The 25,126-nt window shown below is 35.8% G+C and overlaps 1 protein-coding gene across 7 annotated transcripts in view; it reads right to left on the bottom strand.

Moving 5' to 3' along the window:
- The window catches only part of CSMD3 (CUB and Sushi multiple domains 3), a 1,461,887-nt gene that overhangs the window by 1,114,553 nt on the left and 322,208 nt on the right, over window positions 1-25,126 (bottom strand). For all 7 annotated transcript variants that reach the window (XM_070802767.1, XM_070802766.1, XM_070802772.1 and 4 more), the window contains exon 4: window positions 20,135-20,329. In XM_070802767.1, coding sequence (XP_070658868.1) covers window positions 20,135-20,329 — 195 coding nt within the window. The remainder of the gene's footprint in view (window positions 1-20,134; window positions 20,330-25,126) is intronic.

The raw sequence follows: 25,126 nt of genomic DNA, 5'->3' as shown, positions 1-25,126 counted from the left end.
TAACTTATATGCAGAGTATATCAGGCAAAATGCTGGACTGGATGAAGCACAAGCTGGAATCAATATTGCCAGGAGAAAAATCAATAACCTCAGATATTCAGATGACATCACCCTTATGGAAGAAAGCAAACAGGAACTAAAGAGTCCCTTAATGAAGGTGAAAGAGGAGAGTGAAAAAGCTGTCTTAAAACTTAACATTCAAAAAACAAAGATCAAGGCATCTGGTGTCATCACTTCATGGCAAATAGATGGGGAAACAATGGAAACAGTGACAGACTATTTTCTTGGACTCTAAATTCACTGCAGATGGTGACTGCAGCCATGAACTTAAAAGATGCCTGCTCCTTGGAAGAAAATCTATGACCAACTTAGACAGCATATTAAAAAGCAGAGACATTACTTTGCTGACAAAGATCCATATGGTCAAAGTTATGTTGTTGTTGTTGTTGTTGTTGTTTTCCAGTAGTCACATATGGATATGAGATCTGGACCATAAAGAAGGCTGAGCACCGAAGAATTGATGCTTTTGAACTGTGGTGTTGGAGAAGACACATGAGAGTCCCTTGGACTACACGGAGATCAAACCAGTCAATCCTAAAGAAAATCAATCCTGAATATTCACTAGAAGGTTTGATGCTGAGGCTGAAGCTCCAATACTTTGGCCACTTAATGCAAAGAACTGACTTACTGGAAAAGATCCTGATGCTGGGAAAGATTGAAGGCAGGAGGAGAAGGGAATGACAGAAGACAAGATGGCTGGATGGCATCATGGACTCAATGGACATGAATCTGAGGAAACTCTGGGAAATGGTAAAGGACAGGGAAGCCTGGTGTGTTGCAATCCATGGGGTCACAAAAGTCAGACATGACTGAGTGAACAACAACAACAACAATAATCATAAAATATAATATGAAAAAATACAGACTTAATGACCATCTCTTATTGTAAAATGAAATGGATTAATTTAAAACAAGAATGACATATAGGAACAAAAACTTTGGACAACAGAGCAAGGCAACAAAAATGTTTGTGCTATTATAGACAGGATGGAAAAGAGGGAAAAAAAGTAAATAGCTTCCTGAGTGGAGGAAGATATAACTCATACCAAGTGGGGAAAATAATGTATGAGTTGAATGTTAAAGAATATATGGACTGCTAGCTGCAGCAGCAGACAGTTATACAGTAAGAATAGAAATCCCTGATTTTATTCTCTAAATATAAGAAATACACAGAAGGCCAGCACCTATTTCTTATACAACATTGCCACTCTATATTTTTGGATGGGATTAAAGTACATACATCTGGGCAATAACGTAGGTCACCTAATAGGTCATCTTCCAAATAAAAGGTTTCATATTCAATAAACTATGGGTTTAATGACCTGGGGCCGTTTCAATTATCTTAGCACTTAGCTACATGGCACATGCACAGTGACTGCTTAATAAATATCAGTTTAATTACTGAATATATTTCAAATGTGAAAACTTCCAGAAATGAATGACTCAGAAATGTTGTTATCCATGGGAAACATATTTCACCACTAATGTTTATTACGTGATGAGCCCAGCCTAATGTGTTAGGCTAATGTGGGGTTTAAAGTTCCCCTTAACTACTACAACTCTGATAAAAATTAAATACTCTGCTTGCATGGTCCTAGAACTGAGATATATTCATTCCCTAGAAGTGTCCATACACGTTTTGATGATGACAATAGAAGTAAGGTAGTAATCACTACTCATTGAATAATACAGATTTGGTATTTTGCATACAAAATAGTTTATATTTTATATATCAAATAAAATATCAAATAATAAGGATTTCTCTATTACACAGGTGATAAAACTGGGATCTGAAACACTAAATACCCACATAAAGATTCTACATCGTCTCAATGCCAGAGATGTAAAGCAAACCAAGTCTTTCCTGGTGGTCCAGTGGTTAACAATCTTCCTGCCAATGCAGGGGACACAAGTTTGATCCTTGGGGCAGAAAGATTCCATATGCCAGAAGTCAACTAAGACCATCTGCCACAACTATGAACCCACACACTCTAGAGGCCACGCTCCACAACAAGACAAGCCACTGCAAGGAGAAACCTGCTTACTGCAATGAAGAGAGTAGCTGCTGCTTGCCACAACTAGAGAAAGCCTGTGCACGGCAACGAAGACAAAGTGCAGCCAAAACTTAATTAATTAAAATGTAAAATAATAAAGCAAACTAAAGCTTTTATTGCTCCAGAGTCCACTCTTCGCAGACTTTTGTACTTTCTTGTTTAAAAAAAAAACAAAAACTAAAACAAAACTATCAGAGTTATAGGCATATGTTTAATTGGTGATAGATATTTTTAATATTCTAAATACATACATAACAAAAATGATAGCCATCAGTTCTATATTATTTTTAAATTACTTTTTCATGTACTTGAAACAATTTGTAACTTTTGAGTAACTTCTATGTGCTAGGAATTATATACATATTTTTAAAATATTATTTCACTTAATCCAATCTCTCTAACATTTACAATCTCCTGAGATAAATTGAAATATTCAATTTTTGACAAAAGAAACAATACTCCAGTAACATGGGGAGAGAAGGCAAATCAGCTCACAGATCTTATACCCTTAAAGTCAAGTCTCGTGTCCTCTGCTCCATAATGCTAACACAGTCTAATCAGGACATTTTCATACTTTTAACCACACAAACAAAGCTTTCAGAACAAGGTTAGAGTACATGAAAATGTGCTTAAGTGTTGGCCTCATTGTTGACTGAACAGCCTACATTTTCCTGAAAGAGATGAAGAAACAGCAAGTGACTTGTAATTTTTTTCCCTGTAGCCTGACATCACTAGGATTTTGCCTGTCTTTGATGTGATAAAATAAACCCTATTACCAAATGACTTATGGTTCTCTTGCTTGTTTATTAAAAGGCATGGAGAAAATGTTTTCCTCATTACTACAAAATATAGCGGTTCACATGAAGAGACCAGATCCTTTTATGTGAAATGATTGGGCTAGTGAAAGATTTTGTATCCAGATAATGTTGTCAAGATAGTAATGGCAAATGTGGAAGGAAAACACAAAGTTACACTTAATTTATGTGTCATATTCACACGCACTTTTATTAGTTTGCCCCAGATTGTGTATACCAAAATGCCATTCTGAATATAGAATCTCATTATGAACTTTAGAATGGTCATTCTAGGACTAGCAAGACCATTTCACCTTGTCTTCCAAGTACTTTTAATTTTCAAGAAGTGTGGGGAGCACTGAATTGAGAAGGGCTTTGAGGTCACATTAAAACTCAGTGAGAATAAATGACATGCAATGTCTATCAAAAGGAGAGAGTACAGAACAGGTATGTATGCCAGGTATTTTCATTCCAGACTTAGAGTACAGGAATTTTATTTAATTTTATAGAATATTATTTAAAACAGCAGTAAGTAGTTAATTGCCTTTACAAATACTAGCAGATGGGTGTTGGAAAAGTTCATCATGCTTGTGAAAAAGCACGAAAACCCTTGCAGTATACCCTCTAGGCTGATGTGGCATTCATTTTTCTTAATTAAACTGTTATGTTTAGGGATCACCAAAATAACTCTCTAAAGGTAAGTGTTTCATCAAAGAGAGAATATATAAACTCCAGGGAAAGCAATAAATAGATCATCACAATGTTATCAGCTCCATGCAAAGTTATAAAGAATCAGGATGCTATCAAGCGAGGCTTCAAAGTGACTCAGTGGTAAAGAATCTGCCTGCCAGAGAAGGAGACACAATTCAATCCCTGGGTCAGGTAGATCCCCTGGAGAAGGAAATGGCAACCCACTCTAGTATTCTTGCTTTGGAAATCCCATAGACAGAGGAGCCTGGTGGGCGACTGTCCAGGGGGCTGCAAAGAGTCAGATACAATTGAGTGAATTAGCTTGTCTATCTATCTATTCTATTTTAGCTAAATAAACACTTTCCAAAATAATGAAATTTTTGCTCAAAGGCCCTAGTGAGTAAGTGGTGGAATCAGTATTTTGATTCAGATCTTCCTGACCCCTTAGGTTTTTAGCTAAATGAAGAAGGAAAAAATAGAGCCCTACAACAGAAATTAACTCCAAGACAGTCTTGGGAATACTCCATTGAAACCTCTTGAAATGCTCCTTGATTTTAAATACCTTAATAAGTTATTTATATTTAGGGAGTTCAGGGAGCAACAGTTAGAACTGGACATGGAACAACAGACTGGTTCCAAATAGGAAAAGGTGTACGTCAAGGCTGTATATTGTCACCCTGCTTATTTAACTTATATGTAGAGTACATCATGAGAAATGCTGGGCTGGAAGAAGCAAAAGCTGGAATCAAGATTTCCGGGAGAAATATCAATAACCTCAGATATGCAAATGACACCATCCTTATGGCAGAAAGTGAAGAGGAACTAAAAAGCCTCTTGATGAAAGTGAAAGTGGAGACTGAAAAAGTTGGTTTAAAGCTCAACATGCAGAAAACGAAGATCATAGCATCTGGTCCCATCACTTCATGGGAAATAGATGGGGAAACAGTGGAAACAGTGTCAGACTTTATTTTTTTGGGCTCCAAAATCACTGCAGATGGTGACTGCAGCCATGAAATTAAAAGATGCTTACTCCTTGGAAGGAAAGTTATGACCAACCTAGATAGCATATTCAAAAGCAGAGACATTACTTTGCCAACAAAGGTCCATCTAGTCAAGGCTATGGTTTTTCCTGTGGTCATGTATGGATGTGAGAGTTGGACTGTGAAGAAAGCTGAGCCGAAGAATTGATGCTTTTGAAGTGTGGTGTTGGAGAAGACTCTTGAGAGTCCCTTGGACTGCAAGGAGATCCAACCAGTCCATTCTGAAGGAGATCAGCCCTGGGATTTCTTTGGAAGGACTGATGCTAAAGCTGAAACTCCAGTACTTTGGCCACCTCATGCGAAGAGCTGACTCACTGGAAAAGACTCTGATGCTGGGAGGTATTGGGGACAAGAGGAGAAGGGGACAACAGAGGATGAGATGGATGGATGGCATCACTGCTTGATGGACGTGAGTCTGAGTGAACTCCGGGAGTTGGTGATGGACAGGGAGGCCTGGCGTGCTGAAATTCAAAGAGTAGGACAAGACTGAGCGACTGGTTAAACATTAAACATTCTTGAAGAGCTATGCAAATGACTTTATTGAAGTATCAAAGGGGTATCAAGCTAAAGCTGTGGAACCTGACAGAATGGATTCAAACTGGCATATACACCACACACCAAATCAGGAAAAATTTCTTCATCAGACATTTCTTCATCTTCATGTTTCTATACATCTTGTGAACAGAGATACCAACTGTCCTTTTTCTCTTTGTACAAAACTATCTTTTCAAAGATATCTGTGTAGCAAGTAGCCTCAGAGGACAGAAAAGGTGTTTTCTATCAGATGAAAGATAAGTTTGTTTAAAATCTTGGGAAAAAGAGATAGGATCTCTCTGAAGAGCACGGGCAGGTATGTCCATTATAAAGGATTTAATGTTCCTAATCTCATGATTCCTTTCCTAGAACAATATATACTACCAAAAAAATATGCAGATGCCTCAGACTTTTGTACGAGAACTGGGGCTTGCAGAACTGGGACAAACACTACCGCTCTGTCTGACACTTTTGTGAATAAAAAGACACTGATTTGATTCTTACCCAAGAGTCTTGAATCTTCTTTCACCATCTGAGAAACTGTTAATTCTAAGTCAAGTAAAATCTCAAACTCTTCAAGGTTCTTGACATTTAATAAGTACTCTTGAGTATTTTTTTTTAGAGCTTCAGTTTCTTACTGTGAAATTTAAAAGTGAATATGCTTATACGTTTCCTAATACACTACAAATACTTAAGCAAGTAGTAGCTAATTAGCAGTCATAGAAAGAGAAGCAAGTGGGTGCCATCTGCATCATGGTGGAACAAGATGCTCTCTTTGCCTCTTCCATTCAAACAACAACCAGTAAAACATCCATAACTTAACAAGGATGATTTGGCCTAACACACCAGGATGCTGGAGAGTTCCACACACCTGTACATGTAAATGTGGGTGGGCTAGAACACATACAGAAGGCAGAATCAGAGGAACAGCTGAGACAGTGACTGAGATCCTGGACCCTTGACCATAGTAACTGATCCCACAACCCTAGAGAACCTCGTAGCAAGGAAGGAGGCATACATGACTCCAGCACACCCAGCCACAGTGGGACCCATGGCCACAGAACCTGGCAGCAGTGACAGCTGAGCCTCCAACTGATCTCTCCAACTGTTAAGATACCTACCACTGCAGTCCTGCCAATCCACAGCAGCAGCAACTATGAATCTAATAACACCAGATACAGTAGAGACAAAAAAAACTACAGCTAGCTCCCTACTCTCCCTCTTCTCTCCACCATAGCAGAACTTAAGACTCAGGAGATCCCGGACACAGTTTAGGTTCTTGCCATGCCAGTGGTGATGCCAGCTACAATATCAACTCTAGTAGCAGCAAGGCCCCAGTGCCCACAGAGGCACAAGCAGCTACAATGAAGGTTCCAGGTAACACATCCAGCAAAGGTGGTAGAGAATAGAAAGTACTTATTCTCAAGTAAAACTACAGGAAGCTCCCAAAACATTGCTATAGCACAACCTATTGAAAAACAAAACAAAGGCCTCTAATTATTAATCTGTAAAATCATTAGAATCAAGGTAAAATAAAATATGTACCTAAAGTAGAAAGGTGTCCAGCATAGTATCAGCTCATGAAGCCCCATGAAAAATTGTGGTAACACAGTATCACAAAAAAAAATTCTCTAGAAACCAAATTTAAATTCTAACTAATGAAAAATTCAAAATAACTGCCATGAAGAAACTCAGTGGACAACAAGAAGACTCAGAAAGGCAGTTCAACAAGATAAGGAATAAAATTACTGAACATAGGGAATACTTTACCAAAGACATTGAAACTCTAAAAGGAACCAAACAGAAATTATGGAGCTTAAGAATACAATAAATGAGATGAAAGATATAATGTTAAAACACTGAAAACAAATCAGATCATATGGAAGAGAGAATTAGTGAACTTGAAAATAAAATATAGAAATAATAAAGACAGAAGAAGAGAATTAGAATCTAGAAAAAGAAGAATGAGGAGGAGAAAGTGGGTGGGGGAAGGAGAGGAAATGTTTTGAGAAATACCCAACTCTATTATGAAAAAAAATCTAGGATAACAGGAGAAAGGAGAAAAGTGGGGGTGGGAAAAGGAGCGGAGAGTTTACCTAAAGAAATAACAGCAGAATTCAAAGTATTGGCCTTTGAAGCCATCTGGTCCTGGACTTCTGTTATTTATTGTTGTTGTTCAGTTGCTAAATCATGTCCAACTCTTTGCGACCCCATGGACTGCAGCACACCAGGCTTTCCTGTTCTTCACTATCTCCCAGAGTTTACTCAAACTCATGTCCATCTAACCAGTGATTTTAACCAATCATCTCATCCTCTTTTGTCTCCTTTTCCTCTTGCCCTCAGTCTTTCATGGCATCAAGATCTTTTCCAATGAGTTGGTTCTTCACATCAGGCTGCCAAAGTAGAAGCTTCAGCTTCAGCATCAGTCCTTCCAAAGAATATTCAGGACTGATTTCCTTTAGGACTGACTGTTTGATCTCTATGTTGTCCAAGCAACTCTCAAGAGTCTTCTCTTGTGCAACAATTCAAAAGCATCAATTCTATGTTACTCAGCCTTCTTTATGGTCCAACTTTCACATCTGTACATGAGGACTGGAAAAACCATACCTTTGACTAGATGGATCTTTGTCAGCAAAGTAACGTCTCTGCTTTTTAATATGCTGTCTGTTTGTCACAGTTTTTCTTCCAAGGAGCAAATGTCTTTTCATTTCATGGCTGCAGTCACCATCCTCAGTGATTTTGAAGCCCAGGAAAATAAAATCTGCTATTGTTTCCAATTTTTCCTCATCATTTGCCACGAAGAGATGAGACCAGATTCCATGGTCTTCATTTTCTGAATGTTGGGTTTTAAGCCAGCTTTTTCACTTTCCTCTTTCACTCTCATCAAGAGACTCTTTAGTTCCTCTTTGCTCTCTGCCATTAGAGTGGTATTATCTGCATATTTGAGATTGTAGTTATTTCTCCTGGAAATCTTAATTCTAGCCTGTGATTCACATAGCCCAGCATTTTGTATATAGGCACATTATTGGCATAAACTTGCTTTTAATAGTCTCACACAACTTCTGTTATGTCAGTTCTTACCTATCCTTTTTCATTTCTAATTTTGTTGATTTGTGTCCTCTCCCTTTTTTTCTTGATGAGTCTGGCTATAGGTTTCTCAGTTTTGTGCTCTTTTCAAAGAAACAGCTTTTATTTATGTTGATCTTTTCAACTATTTCTTTTTTAGTCTCTATTTCATTTATTTCTGCCCTAATCTTTATGATTTATTTCCTTCTACTAATCTTGAGTTTTGTTTTTCTTTCTCTAGTCGCTTTAGGTATAACATTAGGCAGTTTATTTGAAGGTTTTCTGGTTTCCTGAGGTAAGCAAGAACTTCTTTTGCTGTATCCATAGGTTTTGGATCATCAGGTTTTCATTTTCATTTGTCTCTAAGTATTTTTTATTTCCTTGTCATTTCTTCAGTGATCTAATCGTTGTTTAGTGGAATATTCTCTAGACTCCATATTTTGTGGCTTTTTTTTAAAGCTTTTTTCTTGCAGTTCATTTCTAATTTCATAGTGTTACAGTCACAAAAGATGCTTAATACAATTTCTGTTTTCTTAAACTTATCAAGGCTTGCTTATGTCCCAGCATGTAATCTCTCCAGAGAATATTACAATTATAAGGCAATATAACTGATGAATATGGGTGCAAGAATCCTCAACAAAATACTAGCCAACCAAATCTAACAATACATCAAAAGGATTATATTCCATGACCAAGTGAGATTTATCCCAGGGTTGCAAGGATTTTTCAATATCTATAAATTAATCAGTTGACACATCACATTAAATGATACAAAAGTCAAAGTCATATGATCATCTCAATAAATGTAGAAAAAGCTTCTGTAAAATTTAACATCCATTTATGATAAGAACTATCCAAAAAGTAAAAATAGAGGTAACAAACCTCAACATAATAAAGGCCATATACAACAAACCCACAGCTAACATCATATGTAGTGGTGAAAAGTTGAACACATTGCCTCTAAGATCAGGAACAAAACAAGAATTATCACTTACACCAACTTTATTCCACATAGTTTTGGATGCTTTACTGACAGCAATCAAAGAAAAATAAATAAAAAGGAAACCAAATTGGAAAGGAAGATGTAAAACTTTCACTGTTTGCAGATTAAATTATACACAGAAAATCCCAAAGATACTACCAGAAAATTACTAGAACTCATCAATGAATCAGGTAAAGCTGCAGGACACAAAATTAATATAAAGAAGTCTGTTGTATTTTATACACTAACAACAAAATACAGAAAGAGAAATTAAGAAAAGAATGCCATTTACCACTGCATCAAGGCTTCCTGACTTCAGAATACAGGAATCAAAACAGCATAGTAGTGGCAGAAAATACAGATCTATGGAATAGGATAGAAGGTCCAGAGATTAACCCATGCACCTATGGTCAACTAATCTTTAACAAAGGGGGAAAGAATATAAAATGGAGAAAAGACAGCTTGTTCAATAAATGGTACTGTGAAAACTGGACAGCTACTTGTAAAAGAATGAAATCAGAACACTTTCTAACACCATACACAAAAACAAACTCAAAATGGTTTAAAGACATAAAAATAAGGCCAGACACTATAAAACTCTTAGGGAAAATATAGTCAGAACACTCTGTGACCTAAATTGCAGATCCTTTTTGATCCACCTCCAAGAGTAATAAAAATAAACACAAAAATAAATAAATGGGACTTAATTAAACTCAAAAGCTGTAGCAAAGCAAAGGAAACCATAGATAAGACAAAACAACAACCCTCAGAATGGGAGAAAGTACTTGCAGACAACACAGTTGATAAAGGATTAATCTTAAAAATACACAAGCAGCTCATGCAGCTCAATATTCAAAAAGGAAAAAAAAAAAAGAAGTAATAAAAAAATGGGCTGAGGACCTAAATAGAAATTTCTCCAAAGATGATAATACAGGGGGGCCAACAGGCAAATGAAAAAATGCTCAACGTCATTAACTATCAGAGGAATGCAAATCAAAATCACAATGAGGTATCACCTCACACTGGTCAGAATGGACAGCATTAAAAAAATCTACAAACACTAAGTGCTATACAGGGTGTGGAGAAAAATGAACACTATTGCACTGTTGGTGAGAATGTAAATTGATAAAACCAACATGCAGAACAGTATAGAGGTTCCTTAAAAAACTAAAATAGAACTACCATATGGCCCAGCAATCCCACCACTGGGCATAAAAAAACCTGAGAAAACCATTATTCAAAAAGGCATATGTACCATAATGTATGACTGCAGCACTATTCACAATAGCCTGAACATGCAATCAACCTAAATGTCTATCAAAAGATGAATGGATAAAGAAGAAGAGGTACATATATACAAAGGAATATTACTCAGTCATACAAAGGAATGAAATTGGGTCCTTTGTAGTCAGGTAGATAAACTTAGAGTCTGTTCCTCAAAGTGAAATAAGTCAGAAAGAGAAAAATAAATATCATATCTTAACATATATAGAAATGGAATCTAGAAAAATGGTACTGGTGAACATATTTTCAGGGAAGGAATAAAGATGCAGACATAGAGAAGACTTATGGCCCAGGGGGAAGGAGAGGGTGGGAAGAATTGAGAGACTAGGATTGACATATATTCACTACCATGTGTAAAAGAGAGAGCTAGTGGGAAGCTGCTGTATAGCACAGGGAACTCAGCTCAGTGCTCTGTGATGACCTAGAGGAGTGCTATGATGGGGAATGGGAGGGAAGATCAAGAGGATGAAATATATGTATATATACAGCTGATTCACTTTGTTGTACAGCAGGAGATAACACAACAGCAGAAAGCAATTACACTCCACTAAAAACAAACAAACAAAAAAGAACAAGAAAATACCTACAAATAAACCTACCTAAAGACACAAAAGAACTGTACTGCAAAAACTATAAGATGTTGATGAAAGAAATTGAAGACCACATAAACAAATGATAAGATATACTATGTTCTCAGACTGGAAGAATCAATATTATTAAAACGATCACATTACCCAAGGCAAGCTACAAATTCAATGCAGTATTTATCAAATTACCAATGGTATGTTTCACAGAACTGGAACAAAAATTGTTTAATCTGTATGGAAACATAAAAAATACTCAATAGCCAAAACAATCTCGAGAAAGAACAGAACTGTCAGAATCATGCTCCCTGATATCAGACTATATTGCAGTCATCAAAACAGTATAGCACTTGCACAAAAACTGACACATAGATGAATGGAAAAGGGCCCAGAAACATGCCCACAGTTATAATCACGACTGAAGCCACATAGCAGCAGCAGCAACCTATGACAAAGGAGGCAAGAATATATGACAGAGAAAAGACTGTTTCTTCAATAGGCAGTTATGCAAAAACTGAACAGTTATGCATCAATGAACGACATTAGAACATAGCACCATATATAAGAATAAACTTTAAATGTATTAAAGATCTAAATGTAAGACTGGATACTATAAAAATCCTACCAAAAACATAGGCAAAACAAACTTTGATACAAAGTACAGCAACATTTTTTTTTGCATCTGTTTCATAGGGTAAAGAAAACAAAAGCAAAAATAAATCAGATGTATTATTAATTAAACTTAAAAGCCTTTATATAGCAAAGGAAACTATAAGCAAAATGAAAAGACATTTTACAAACTGGGAGAGAATATTTGCAAACAATGCAACCAACAAGGAGTTAATTTCTAAAATATACAAACAGCTTATACAACTCAATATAAAAAAAAAAATGCACAGTAAACCCAAATAGACATTTCTCCAAAGAAGACATACAGATGGCCAATAGGTACATGAAAAGGCACATGAAAACTAAATTTCTCACACCTGTTGGAATGACCATTATCAAAAATTCCAAAATTAATAAATTCTGGAGAAGATGTGAGAAAAGGGATCCCTCACATAAGGTAAATGGGAATGTAAATTGGTGCAGCCACTGTGAAGAACAGTATGGAGGTTCCATAAAATACTTAAAAAAGAGCTGCCATATAATCCAATAATCCCACTCGAGGGCATATATCCAGAGAAGATTAAAACTCTAATTCAAAAAAACATACGCGGGTATATACCTGTGGCGGATTCATTTCGATATTTGGCAAAACTAATACAGTATTGTAAAGTTTAAAAATAAAATTAAATTAAAAAAAACAAAACAAACAAACAAACAAAAAAAAGACATACGTACCCAGTGTTCACAGCAGCACTATTTACCAGTGCCAAGAAATGGAACCAATCCTAATGTCCATCAACAGGTGAATACATAAAGCAGACATTGCATACAGCATACATACATATAAATTCACATATATACATATACATACATATGAAATATTATATTACATATATAATGGAATGTTACTCAGCCATTGAAAAAAATGAAATAATGTCATTTGTAGCAACATGAATGGGCCTAGAGATTATTATACTAAGTAAAGTAAGTCAGACTGAGAAAGACAAATATATGGTATCACTTATATGTGGAATTAAAAAAAATAATTTAAAGGAACTTAATAACAAAACAGAACTAGACTCATAGACACAGAAAACAAACTTGTCATTATCAAAGGGGAAGTGAGGAAGAATAAATTGGGAAACAGTGATTAACAGACATACATCACTATATAAAATAGATAACCAAGGACCTACTGTATAGTACAGGAAACTATACTATCTTACAATAACCTATAGTAGAAAATAATAGATAGATATAACTGGATTACTTTGCTTTATACCTGAAACACTGCAAATCAACTACACTTCAGTAAAAAAGAAGATTTTATTTATTAGATGTTATACATAAACTTCATGGTAACCATAAAAATAAATCTAGAGCAGAGATGCAAAAAAGAAAGGAAAAGGAAACTGAGAAAAATATAGAAAATCATCAAAATAAAATAATAATAGTATTATTTTTTAATAATAGAAATAATAGAAAAAAAAAAAGATACAGAGCAACCAGAAAAAAAAATATGGAAATACTAAGCCCTTATTTGTCAATAATCACCCTAAACATAAATAGGCTGAATTCACCAGTCATAACACAAAGTACACAGAATACAAAAACACCCAAATATATGCTGTCCAGGAAACTCAACTCAGCTCTAAAGGTGAGCATAGACATAAAGGGAAGGGATGGAAGACCATACTCAATGCAATGGCAGCCAACTATACTCATATGAGACAGAATTCAAACCAAAAATGGTAACAAGAGATAGAGATGGACACACTGTAATGATAAAAGGTACAATTCATCAAGAAGACACAATAATTATCAATATGCACACCCCCAGCACAGGAGTACCAACATACACAAAAAAATTATATTAAAAATATTTTTTAAATGCCTGGAGACAACGGAAAAGAAAAGAAAATATAACAAAATCTATCAGATGCATCAAATGTTGTACTAAAAGGAAAGTTTATAGCCAAGCAGATCTATCTCAAGAAACAAGAAAAAATTTCAAATATACAATCTAACTTTTCACCTAAAAGAACTAGGAAAAAAAGAACAAAGTCCTAGAAGGAGGAAAATAATATAGATCGCAGCAGAAATAAATTGAAATGAAATTTAAAAACATAATAGAAATGATCGATGAAATTAAGAGCTGAATTTGTAAAGATAAAGCTTTAGCTAGAATCATGAAGGAAAAAAGAAAGAAAGAAGGCTCAAATAAACAAAATCCAAAATGAAAGGGAAGGAATAACAAAAGATATCACAGAATCACAAAAACACAAAGGATTATAAAAAAATACTACGAGCAACTATACACCAACAAACTGCACAACCAAGAAGAAATGGATATATTCTTAGAATCATACAATATCCAAAGATTAAACCATAAAGAAATAAAAAAATCTGAATAGACTGAAAACTGGTAAGGTAATTAAAACAGTAATCAGAAATCTCACAAAAAACAAAATTCCAGACCCAAAACAGCTTTACAGGTGAATTCTACCAAATATTCAAAGAATACTGAATACTGATGCTTCCCAAACTCTTCGAAAAAATTATAAAAGAGGAATGTTTCCTAACTCATTATATGAAACTAACATTAACCTGATACCTAAACCAGACGAGTACACACACACAAAAGAAAATTACAGATCAACCTCTCTGATGAACATATATGTAAATATTCTCAACAAATATTAAACTTAATACAACAATGCATTTAAAAAATCATAAGTCATGATCAATTGGGATTTATTCCTGGAGTGAATGGATGGGTCAACATCTGCAAATCAATGTGAGATATACATGTTGAGGTATGTATATATAAATATATGAATATATATATATATATATACACATACACACAGATGTGGGTATACAGACAAATATACCACAATAAAAAATGAAAAATAAATATCATACGTACAATTCAATAGATACAGAAAAAGCATTTGACAAGATTCAACACACATTTATGACAAAAATCTCTCTACAAAATAGGTATAGAGGAGAGTACTTCAATGTAATAAAGGCCTAGAAGGCAGAAATGGAAAGATATTCCATTATTATGGATTAACACTGTTAAAATGTTGGAAGAATTAACATTGTTAAAGAAAATGCTACCTAGAGCAATCTACATTTTCAACACAATCCCTATAAAAATTCCAACATTTTTCCAGAAACAGAATGAAAAGTCCTAAAATTTATATGAAACCATAAAAGACACAGAGTGACTAAAGCAATTCCATAAAAAGGACAAAAATAAAGATCTCACACTGATTTAAAATTATATTACAAAGCTATAATAATTAAAATAGCATAATATTGGCAGAAAATCATACCTAGAGCTCAACAGAATAAAATTGAGAGCCCAGATAGACCTACAAATATATTGAAAATTAATTTATGACAAATGAGCAAAGAAGATACAATTGACAAAGGATAGTATTCAATGAAAGGCACTGTGAAAACTGAATAGCCAAATGAAAAATAATAAAATCAGACCACTATTTTTTGCCATTTATAATCATCAACTCAAAGTAGATTACAGACTCAAAACTATAAAAGGACTAGAAAAAAGCATGGACAGTATAGACAGTTTGTTATCGATCTTAGCAATATCTATCTGGATATGTCTCCAAGAAAAGAGAAACAAAGGCAAAAATAAACAAATGGGGCTACATCAAACTAAAATGCTTCTGAACAGCAAAGGAAACGACTAACAAAATGAAAATACCACCTAATGGAATGGGAGAAGACACTTGCAAACCCTACATTAAACAAGCGCTTACTATCCAAAACAACACTACGAACAAAGCTAGTGGAGGTGATGGAATTCCAGTTGAGCTATTTCAAATCCTGAAAGATGATGCTGCAAAAGTGCTGCACTCAATATGCCAGCAAATTTGGGAAACTCAGAAGTGGGCACAAGACTGGAAAAGGTCAGTTTTCATTCCAAAGAAGGGCAATGCCAAAGAATGCTCAAACTACGGCACAACTGCACTCATCTCACACGCTAGTAAAGTAATGCTTAAAATTCTCCAAGCCAGGTTTCAGCAATACGTGAACCGTGAACTTTCTGATGTTCAAGCTGGTTTTAGAAAAGGCAGAGGAACCAGAGATCAAATTGCCAGTATCCGCCAGATCATTGCAAAAGCAAGAGAATTCCAGAAAAACATCTATTTCTGTTTTATTGACTATGCCAAAGCCTTTGACTGTGTGGATCACAATAAACTGTGAAACTGGAGCCTATTATACAGAGTGAAGTAAGCCAGAAGGACAAACACCAATACAGTATACTAACACATATATATGGAATTTAGAAAGATGGTAACGATAACCCTGTATACGAGACAGCAAAAGAGACACTGATGTATAGAACAGGCTTATGGACTCCGTGGGAGAGGGAGAGGGTGGGAAGATTTGGGAGAATGGCATTGAAACATGTGAAATGTCATGTATGAAACGAGATGCCAGTCCAGGTTCGATGCACGATGCTGGATGCTTGGGGCTGGTGCACTGGGACGACCCAGAGGGATGGTATGGGGAGGGAGGAGGGAGGAGGGTTCAGGATGGGGAACACATGTATAATTTTTTTTAATTAAAATTGAAAAATAAATAAATAAATAAATATGTGAATAAAAAAAAAAATAAACTGTGGAAAATTCTGAAAGAGATGGGAATACCAGACCACTTGATCTGCCTCCTGAGATATCTGTATGCAGGTCAGGAAGCAACAGTTAGAACTGGACATGGAACAACAGGTTCCAAATAGGAAAAGGAGTACCTCAAGGCTGTATACTGTCACCCTGCTTATTTCACTTATATGCAGAGTACATCATGAGACACGCTGGGCTGGAAGAAGCACAAGCTGGAATCAAGATTGCCAGGAGAAATATCAGTAACCTCAGATATGCAGATAACACCACCCTCATGGCAGAAAGCGAAGAAGAACTAAAGCCTCTTGATGAAAATGGAAGAGGAGAGTGGAAAAGTTGGCTTAAAGCTCAACATTCAGAAAACTAAGATCATGGCATCCAGTCCCATCACTTCATGGCAAATAGATGGGGAAACAGTGGAAACAGTGGCTGACTCTATTTTTCTGGGTTTCAAAATCACTGCAGATGGTGCCTGCAGCCATGAAATTAAAAGACACTTTCTCCTTGGAAGGAAAGTTATGATCGACCCAGAGAGCATATTAAAAAGTAGAGACATCACTTTACCAACAACGGTCCATCTAGTCAAGGTTATGGTTTTTCCAGTGGTCATGTATGGATGTAACAGTTGGACTATAAAGAAAGCTGAGTGCCGAAGAATTGATGCTTTTGAACTGTGGTGTTGGAGAAGACTCTTGAGAGTCCCTTGGACTGCAAGGAGATCCAACCAGTCCATCCTAAAGGAGATCAATCCTGGGTGTTCATTGGAAAGACTGATGTTGAAGCTGAAACTCCAATACTTTGGCCACCTGATGCGAAGAGCTGACTCATTGGAAAAGATCCTGATGCTGGGAAGGATTGAGGGCAGGAGGAGAAGGGGACGACAGAGGTTGAGATGTTTGAATGGCATCATCGACTCAATGGACATGGGTTTGGGAGGACTCCGGGAGTTTGTGTTGGACAGGGAGGCCTGGCGTGCTGTGATTCATGGGGTCACAAAGAGTCAGACATGACTGAGCAACTGAACTGAACTAATCCAAAATATAAAGGAGCACTTATAAAACTCAACAAGAACAAAACCTGTTCAAAAAATGGAAGAAGGATTGGAGATTATGATTTTTCCAAAGAATTTCTGGTTGGGTTGCAAAAGTAGGAATGCAAGTGATACCAGAATAACAGGCAAGTTTGGTCTTAGAGTACAAAATGAAACAGGGCAAAAGCTAACAGAGTTTTGTTAAGAGAACGCACTGGTCATAGCAAAGACTCATTTCCAACAACCCAAGAGATGAGTCTACACATGGATGTCACCAGATGGTCAAAACTGAAATCAGATTGATTAGGTACTTTGTAGCTGAAGAAGGAGAAACTCTATAGAGTCAGTAGAAACAATACCTAGAATGACTGTTTCTCAGATCATGAGCTCCTTATTTCAAAATTCAGGTTTAAATTGAAAGAAGTAGAAAAAAACCACTAAACCATTCAGGTGTTACCTAAATCAAATCCCTTATGATTATATACTGGAGGTGATGAATAGATTTAAGGGATTAGATCTGGTAGACAAAGTATCCGAAGGACTATGGATGGAGATTTGTAACATTATACAGGAGGTAGTAACCAAAAATATCTGAAAGAAAAAGAAATGCAAAAAGGCAAAGTGGTTGTCTGAGGAGGCTTTACAAATAGCTGAGTTAAGAAGACAAGCAGCATGCAGGGGAGAAAGGGAAAGATATATCCAACTGAATGCAGAGATTCAGAGAATAGAAGGAGAGATAAGAAGGCTTTTTAAAATGAACAATGCAAAAAATAGAGGAAAACAACAGATGAGAAAGACTACAGATCTTTTATAGAAAATTGGAGGCATTAAGGGAACATTTCATGCAAGGATGGGCACAATAAAGAACAGAAACAATGATACCACTCTAATAACAGAAAGTGAAGAGGAACTAAAAAGCCTCTTGATAAGGGTGAAAGAAAAGACTGAAAAAAGCTGGCTTAAACCCAACATTAAAAAAACTAAAATCATGGCATCCTTTCCCATAACTTCATGGCAAATAGAAGGGGAAAAAGTGGAAGCAGTGACAGAACTTACTTCCCCGGACTCCAAAATCACTATGGATGGTGACTACAGCCATGAAATTAATATATGCTTGCTCTCTAGAAGGAAAGCTAAGACAAACCTAGACAGGATAACATATTAAAAAGCAGAGACAGCAACCTCCAAAATGAATACCACAATAACAGAAAGTTAACTAAAATGAAAAGAATAGTATTATGTCCCAGATGAAGGAACAAGATAAATTCCCAGAAAGACAATGGAATGAAGTGGAGATAGGAAACCTTCCAGAAAAAAGAATTCTGAATAATGACAGATAAGATGGTCCAGGATTTTGGAAGAGAATGGAGAAGATGCAAGAAATAATTAGCAAAGACCAAGAAGAACTAATGATGGACTTTGGCATCATTAGATGGTTGAATGGCATGACCGACTTGATGGACATGAGTTTGAGCAAATTCTGGGAAGTTGGTGATGAACAGGCAAGCCTGGTGTGCTATAGTCCATAGGGGAGCAGAGAGTCAGACATGACTGAGCCACTGAACTGAACTGAACTGAGAAGAACTAAAGAACAAACAAACAGAGATTAGCAATATACTAGAAGGATTCAACAGTAGAATAACTGAGTAGGAAAATACGGTAAGTTACTTGGAAGACAGAATGGTGAAAATCACTGCTGCAAATCAGAATATAAAAAGCAGAGACATCACGTTGCAGAGAAAGGTCCATATAGTCAAAGCTATGGTTTTTCCAGTAGTTATGTACAGATGTGAGAACTGGGCCATAAAGAATGCTGAACACCAAAGAATTGATGCTTTTGAATTGTGGTGCTGGAGAAGACTCTTAAGAGTCCCCTTGGACTGTGAGGAAATCAAACCAGTCCAACCTAAATGAAATCAACCCTGAATATGCATTGGAAGGACTGATGCTGAAGTTGAAGCTCCAATACTTTGGGCACCTGATGTGAAGAGCCAACTCAATGGAAAATATCCCGATGCTGGGAAAAATTGAGGGCAAAAGGAGAAGGGAGCAGCAGAGGATAAGATTATTATATAGCGTCACTGAGTCACTGAACATGAGTTTGAGCAAACTTTGGACAGCAGTGGATGATGGAAGAGCCTGGTGTGCTGCAGTCCATGGGGTCACAAATAGTCGAACAACCACAACAAAATTCATGCACAAATTCCACTAAAGTTGAATATGTCTGTCTTCTAGGTTATGTACTTTGAATCTTTGTTCTCATTAGTATATCACTATGCTTTCCCATAATACAAGTGATCCTTATCATTATTAATAATAAATTATACAGCATTCTTAATTTTACACATTCACAAGCTAATTTACCTATCAGAAATCTTTAAAAGATTAATAAATTCAGTTAATATTTCAAAATGAAAACAAAGTTATGACTGACAGTCTAAAGTTCTATGCATCATAAACTCTGTATGTTTTTCTAATATAAATATTGACACATATACACAATGTATGCATAAATACATACATATATAATGTAATGCACTGTCTTATTTCACAAGTAATGTTTTCAAGTATTTTCTTTAATCTGTCATATACTGTAAGTGCTTATTTTTTTCTAAGCCTCAGATTTTATAAAAGAAACAAGCACTAAATATCTTTTGCAAATATATATCACTCATTTTTAAAATATTTTCATTATGGCAAAGCAATACTCAGTCAACATAAAGATAAGCATTATTTTTTTCTTTACCTCTACAGATAGGAACAGGAAAATCCCATGAGGCTGTATTGACTGAATTGGCTATACAGGTGAGTTGAGGGTGGCCATCGAGGATATACCCAGTTACACAGCTGTAGCGGATCTTGTCTCCAACATCAAATCTTGTACCATATAACACACCTTTGGGTGGAACTCCTGGATTTCCACAAGAGCTACTCTGCAATTCTACAGAATAGAAGGAAGAGGAGTTTACAGTTATTTTAATACATATTTTTATGTTTTAGATTTATAAAATTACATGTAGATACAGATGTCCTTTTTCCTTTTAAGAAGATTTACAAAATAATGGAAATGTCCTCTATTTCAATTACATCAACAGAGAAGTATGGAAAAGGACCAAAATTTTACTGAATAGGTATTACATGCCTATCTTCATGCTAGAAAAATTTAGATATTTGTTATTAAGTTTGTAACAATTGTTTAAATTAGGATTAATTATTCATATTTTACACCTGGGTTCTATCCTTGGGTTTAGATATTTTATATTATTTTTGTAGCAATTTTTAAAATTAATATTTATTACTCATATTTTACAATCAGGTTTTAGCCCTGAGTCAGGAAGATCGCCTGGAGAAGGAAATAGCAACCCACTCCAATATTCTTGCCTGGGAAATCCCATGGACAGAGGAGCCTGGTGGGTTATAGTCCATGGGGTCACAAAAGAGTCAGACAAAACTGAGCAACTAAACAACAAATAAATCACATTTCACAGACAATTAAAAAGAGCAATATCATTTATGTGGCTTTTTCAATGTTATATTCTACTAACATAGTAATATAAAAATCAAGTTTCATCAATACACTCTCCATTACTTTGATGCTTCTGCTGCTGCTGCTGCTAAGTCGCTTCAGTCGTGTCCGACTCTGTGCGACCCCATAGACGACAGCCCACCAGGCTCCTCCATCCCTGGGATTCTCCAGGCAAGAATACTGGAGTGGGTTGCCATTTTCTTCTCCAATGCATGAAAGTGAAAAGTGAAAGTGAAGTCGCTCAGTCGTGCCCGACTCTTAGCGACCCCATGGACCGCAGCCTACCAGGCTCCTCCATCCATGGGATTTATCAATAAAAATATTAAGTAAAAATACCAAAATAAAAAACACTTTATAAAATGTAGTAGCAACTGTATAAAATCAACAATCATTTATGGATAATTAGTGCAGTAAACAAAGTTGAAATTTTATATTTTTACCCATAATATGCACATGGTACTTTTGAGAGTATTTCTTAAGTGAACAAAATTTTTTGTTTGTTTAATTTTTCAATGGTACTGAAAAGAAAAAAATCAGTCATGAATTTCAAATGAGGTCAATCAGTGAAAGAAGTATTGAAGATTCATAGAACTTTCCTTATATACATTAGAAATAAAGTATATACTTTCAGTTTAAAGCAATTATTTAAAGTTCTCAAGCCTAGAAATGTAAAGAACTTGACTATTATTAATTAAATATCAATGGTTTCTATAAATAACAGGTAATTCATTAAGCTACCTTAGCATTTAATTATACATTATAAACTACTATTTGCAAAATATTTTAAGTATCTGTAACCATGGTTAATGATTTTTAATATTTCACTTTACCATTTCATAAAGGCAAATTCTATAGTTCATTTTCAGTAAAATTTAACGCATTTATTTCCTGTAAATTTTCAGTCATTCTTTACAAAATATTTTTGAAATGAACAATTTATTTTGGAATAGTTAATTTTTAAGAAAATTTAGTTGATTAATAGATGAGCTGTTTGCTGCAAGAGAGGGGAGGTTAATAAGTTTTGATGAAATGAGTTAAGAATTCAATCCCTTGAATATAGTAAAGAAAAAGGAAATAATTTTAATGAAATTACCACTTGTGTTTTTAGAATAAATCTATTCCTTCCCTCTCACCCCTCAAGAAATAATTGAGGTCAGGACTTCAATTATCATGAACTTTTACATCTAGGGAAAAAGGAGTTTCCAAATTATTTCACAAGAAGCTTCAGGTGTAGAAATGAAAGGAGGACAAGAAAAAGTGTCTAAATAGTTGCTATGCTCAAATTTAACTTTTATTTACATGAACAAATAAACATTACACAGAAAAAGTACTAAAGCAAAAAGAAAACATATGAAGTGAATCACTGAATGCATAATAACACTGATTCGAGTTTTAAAGATTACCTAATCTTACCTCTTGCCTTGTGGCTGAATTATATTGAAAACAAAAGACAGATAATAATTTAGGCTGTTTCAAAATTAAGCTAAAAGAAAAAAATCCAAAATATATCTGGTTCTCCTCTTCAGGAAACTGCTGCTATTGTTTGCCCTTGTTCTTTGACCTTCATTAAAAATAACCTACCCATCATCCTCTGTACATTGAGGAATTCATGAACACATTATTAAGAACTTTCACATTCAGGTTTAATAGATCCCAATTGTATAGCCATTGCTCATGGTTTCTATTTTTTGTCCCCTCCCAACCCTTTAATTTGGGACTTCTCTCTCTATGCTGTTTATGTCCATTTTAAAACGCAGAGCCAAGAAATATATGTTATTAGCTGGAAGAATTATATGCTTCCCAGATAGTGATAGTGGTAAAGAATCTATCTGTCAATACAGGAGATGTAGTGAGACAGATGTGGTTTGATCCGGAAGATTCCCTGGAGTAGGAAATGGCAACCCACACCAGTATTCTTGCCTGGAATATATATATATATTCTGTATATATATAGCATTTTTTAAAATGGTGGGCTACTCTCCAACTCTGCAACCCAATGCTATGTAGCCCATCAGGGTCCTCTGTCCATGGGATACCTATAGCGGATTCATGTTGATGTATGGCAAAACCAATACAATATTGTAAAATAATTAACCTCCAATTAAAATAAATAAATTTATATTGTAAAGTAATTAACCTCCAATTAAAATAAATTTATATTAAAAAATAAAAATGCTATATTCTGATTAAACATTCATGTTTTATTCTTGATTTTTCTAAATAGTGTTGCAATATGAACTTTTACATAAAATTAGCTTTTTGTCATTACTATAAGAGTTGTAAAACTAGCTAAGATAGACTAATTTTTAAACACTGCTTCTACCAGCAATCAAGAGTTTGAATTTCAAGAGAAAACGAAGATATACATGGAGAGGTAGCTCAGTAATACACGTTGCAAAGTAATCTGATGCTGGGAGGGATTGTGGGCAGGAGGGAAAGGGGACAACAGAGGATGAGATGGCTGGATGGCATCACTGACTCAATGGACAGGGAGGCCTGGCATGCTGCGATTCATGGGGTCGCAAGGAGTCGGACACGACTGAGCAACTGAACTGAACTGAAGTGACAATTAATTTAATTAATTTATTCATCAGAAGCTCTTGAGGTTTACCATTAACAATGCTCTATGATATGTACCAGTGTAAAAAACACCGCATTCCCTGCTTTCTAAAAATCAACAGTTTGAGGAATCTAATATCCTCAGTCATTGAAACCAACTCTGAACCATATTCTGATTTAAGCATTCATTTTCACACCTTTAGTTCAGTTCAGTTGCTCAGTCATGTCAGACTCTTTGCGACCCCATGAACTGCAGCATGCCAGGCCTCCCTATCCATCACCAACTGCTGGAGTCCACCCAAACCTATGTCCATTGAGTCAGTGATGCCATCCAACCATCTCACCCTCTGTCGTCCCCTTCTCCTCCTGCCCTCCATCTTTCCCAGCATCAGGGTCTTTTCCAATGAGTCAGCTCTTCGCATTAGGTGGCCAAAATATTGGAGTTTCAGCTTCAACATCAGTCCTTCCAATGAACACCCAGGACTGATCTCCTTTAGGATGGACTGGTTGGATCTCCTTGCAATCCAAGGGACTCTCAAGAGTCTTCTCCAACACCACAGTTCAAAAGCATCAATTCTTCGGCACTCAGCTTTCTTTATAGTCCAACTGTCACATCCATACATAAACACTGGAAAAACCATAGCTTTGACTAGACAGATCTTTGTTGGTAATGTCTCTGCTTTTTAATATGCTGTCTAGGTTGGTCATAACTTTCCTCACAAAATACCTAGCATCATATATAATTTCCCTCATTGTACAGAAAGGGAAATTGGGAATCAAGTAACTTTCAAGGCCACACAACTAGTAAGTTTTAGACTTGGGTATGTCTCTAAATTAAAAGACTTAGATCATTGCACAAGTACATGCTGTTACCCAATGAAAAGTGATGTTCATTCCACAAATGTTTATTAAGCAGTTGTCATGGGCAATGTTTGGGGGACTGTTGTTCAATCGCTCAGTTGTGTCCAGCTCTTTGTAACCCCATGGACTACAGCACACCAGGCTCCTTTGTCATTCACTATCTCCTGGAGTTTCCTCAAAATCATGTCTATTAAGTTGGTGATGCTACATAACTGCCTCATACTCTAGCACCCCCTTCTCTTAGTTTTGCAAATGACAGACATGGCTCTTCCTTCATAGAGTTAATAAATGATGCTAACCAACAAAATAAATGACTACAGAATATTAATTATAATGTAGTAATTGGGATAACCAAGACCCCATTTTGATTCCTGGGTCAGAAAGATCCCCTGGAGAAGGTTTAGGCTACCCACTCCAGTATTTCTGGGCTTCCCTGGTGGCTTAGACAATAAAGAATCCACCTGCAGTGCAGGAGACCTGCATTTGATTCTTGGGTTGGGAGGATCCCCTGGAAGAGGGGAAGGCAACCCACTCCAGTATTCTTGCCTGGAGAATCCCCATGGACAGAGAAGCATGCAGTTCTTGGGGTCACAAACAGTTGAATTGAGCAACTTAGCAGGTAGGTAGTTGGGATAAAAGAAACATACAGGCTTAAATAAAAGTATATAATTGAGAAAGTTTAATTAGTCTAGATTATGACATAAGTTTTTTTTTCTTTTTTATATTATTATGTTTTTTATTTTTATTTTTTTACAATATTGTATTGGTGTATACCCATGGTGGATGCATGTT

The sequence above is a fragment of the Bos indicus genome, chromosome 14 (assembly GCF_029378745.1).
Source record: "Bos indicus isolate NIAB-ARS_2022 breed Sahiwal x Tharparkar chromosome 14, NIAB-ARS_B.indTharparkar_mat_pri_1.0, whole genome shotgun sequence".
Lineage (NCBI taxonomy): Eukaryota > Metazoa > Chordata > Mammalia > Artiodactyla > Bovidae > Bos > Bos indicus.
Note: the sequence above shows the minus strand (reverse complement) of the source record. Positions and strands in the feature narration are given on the sequence as shown.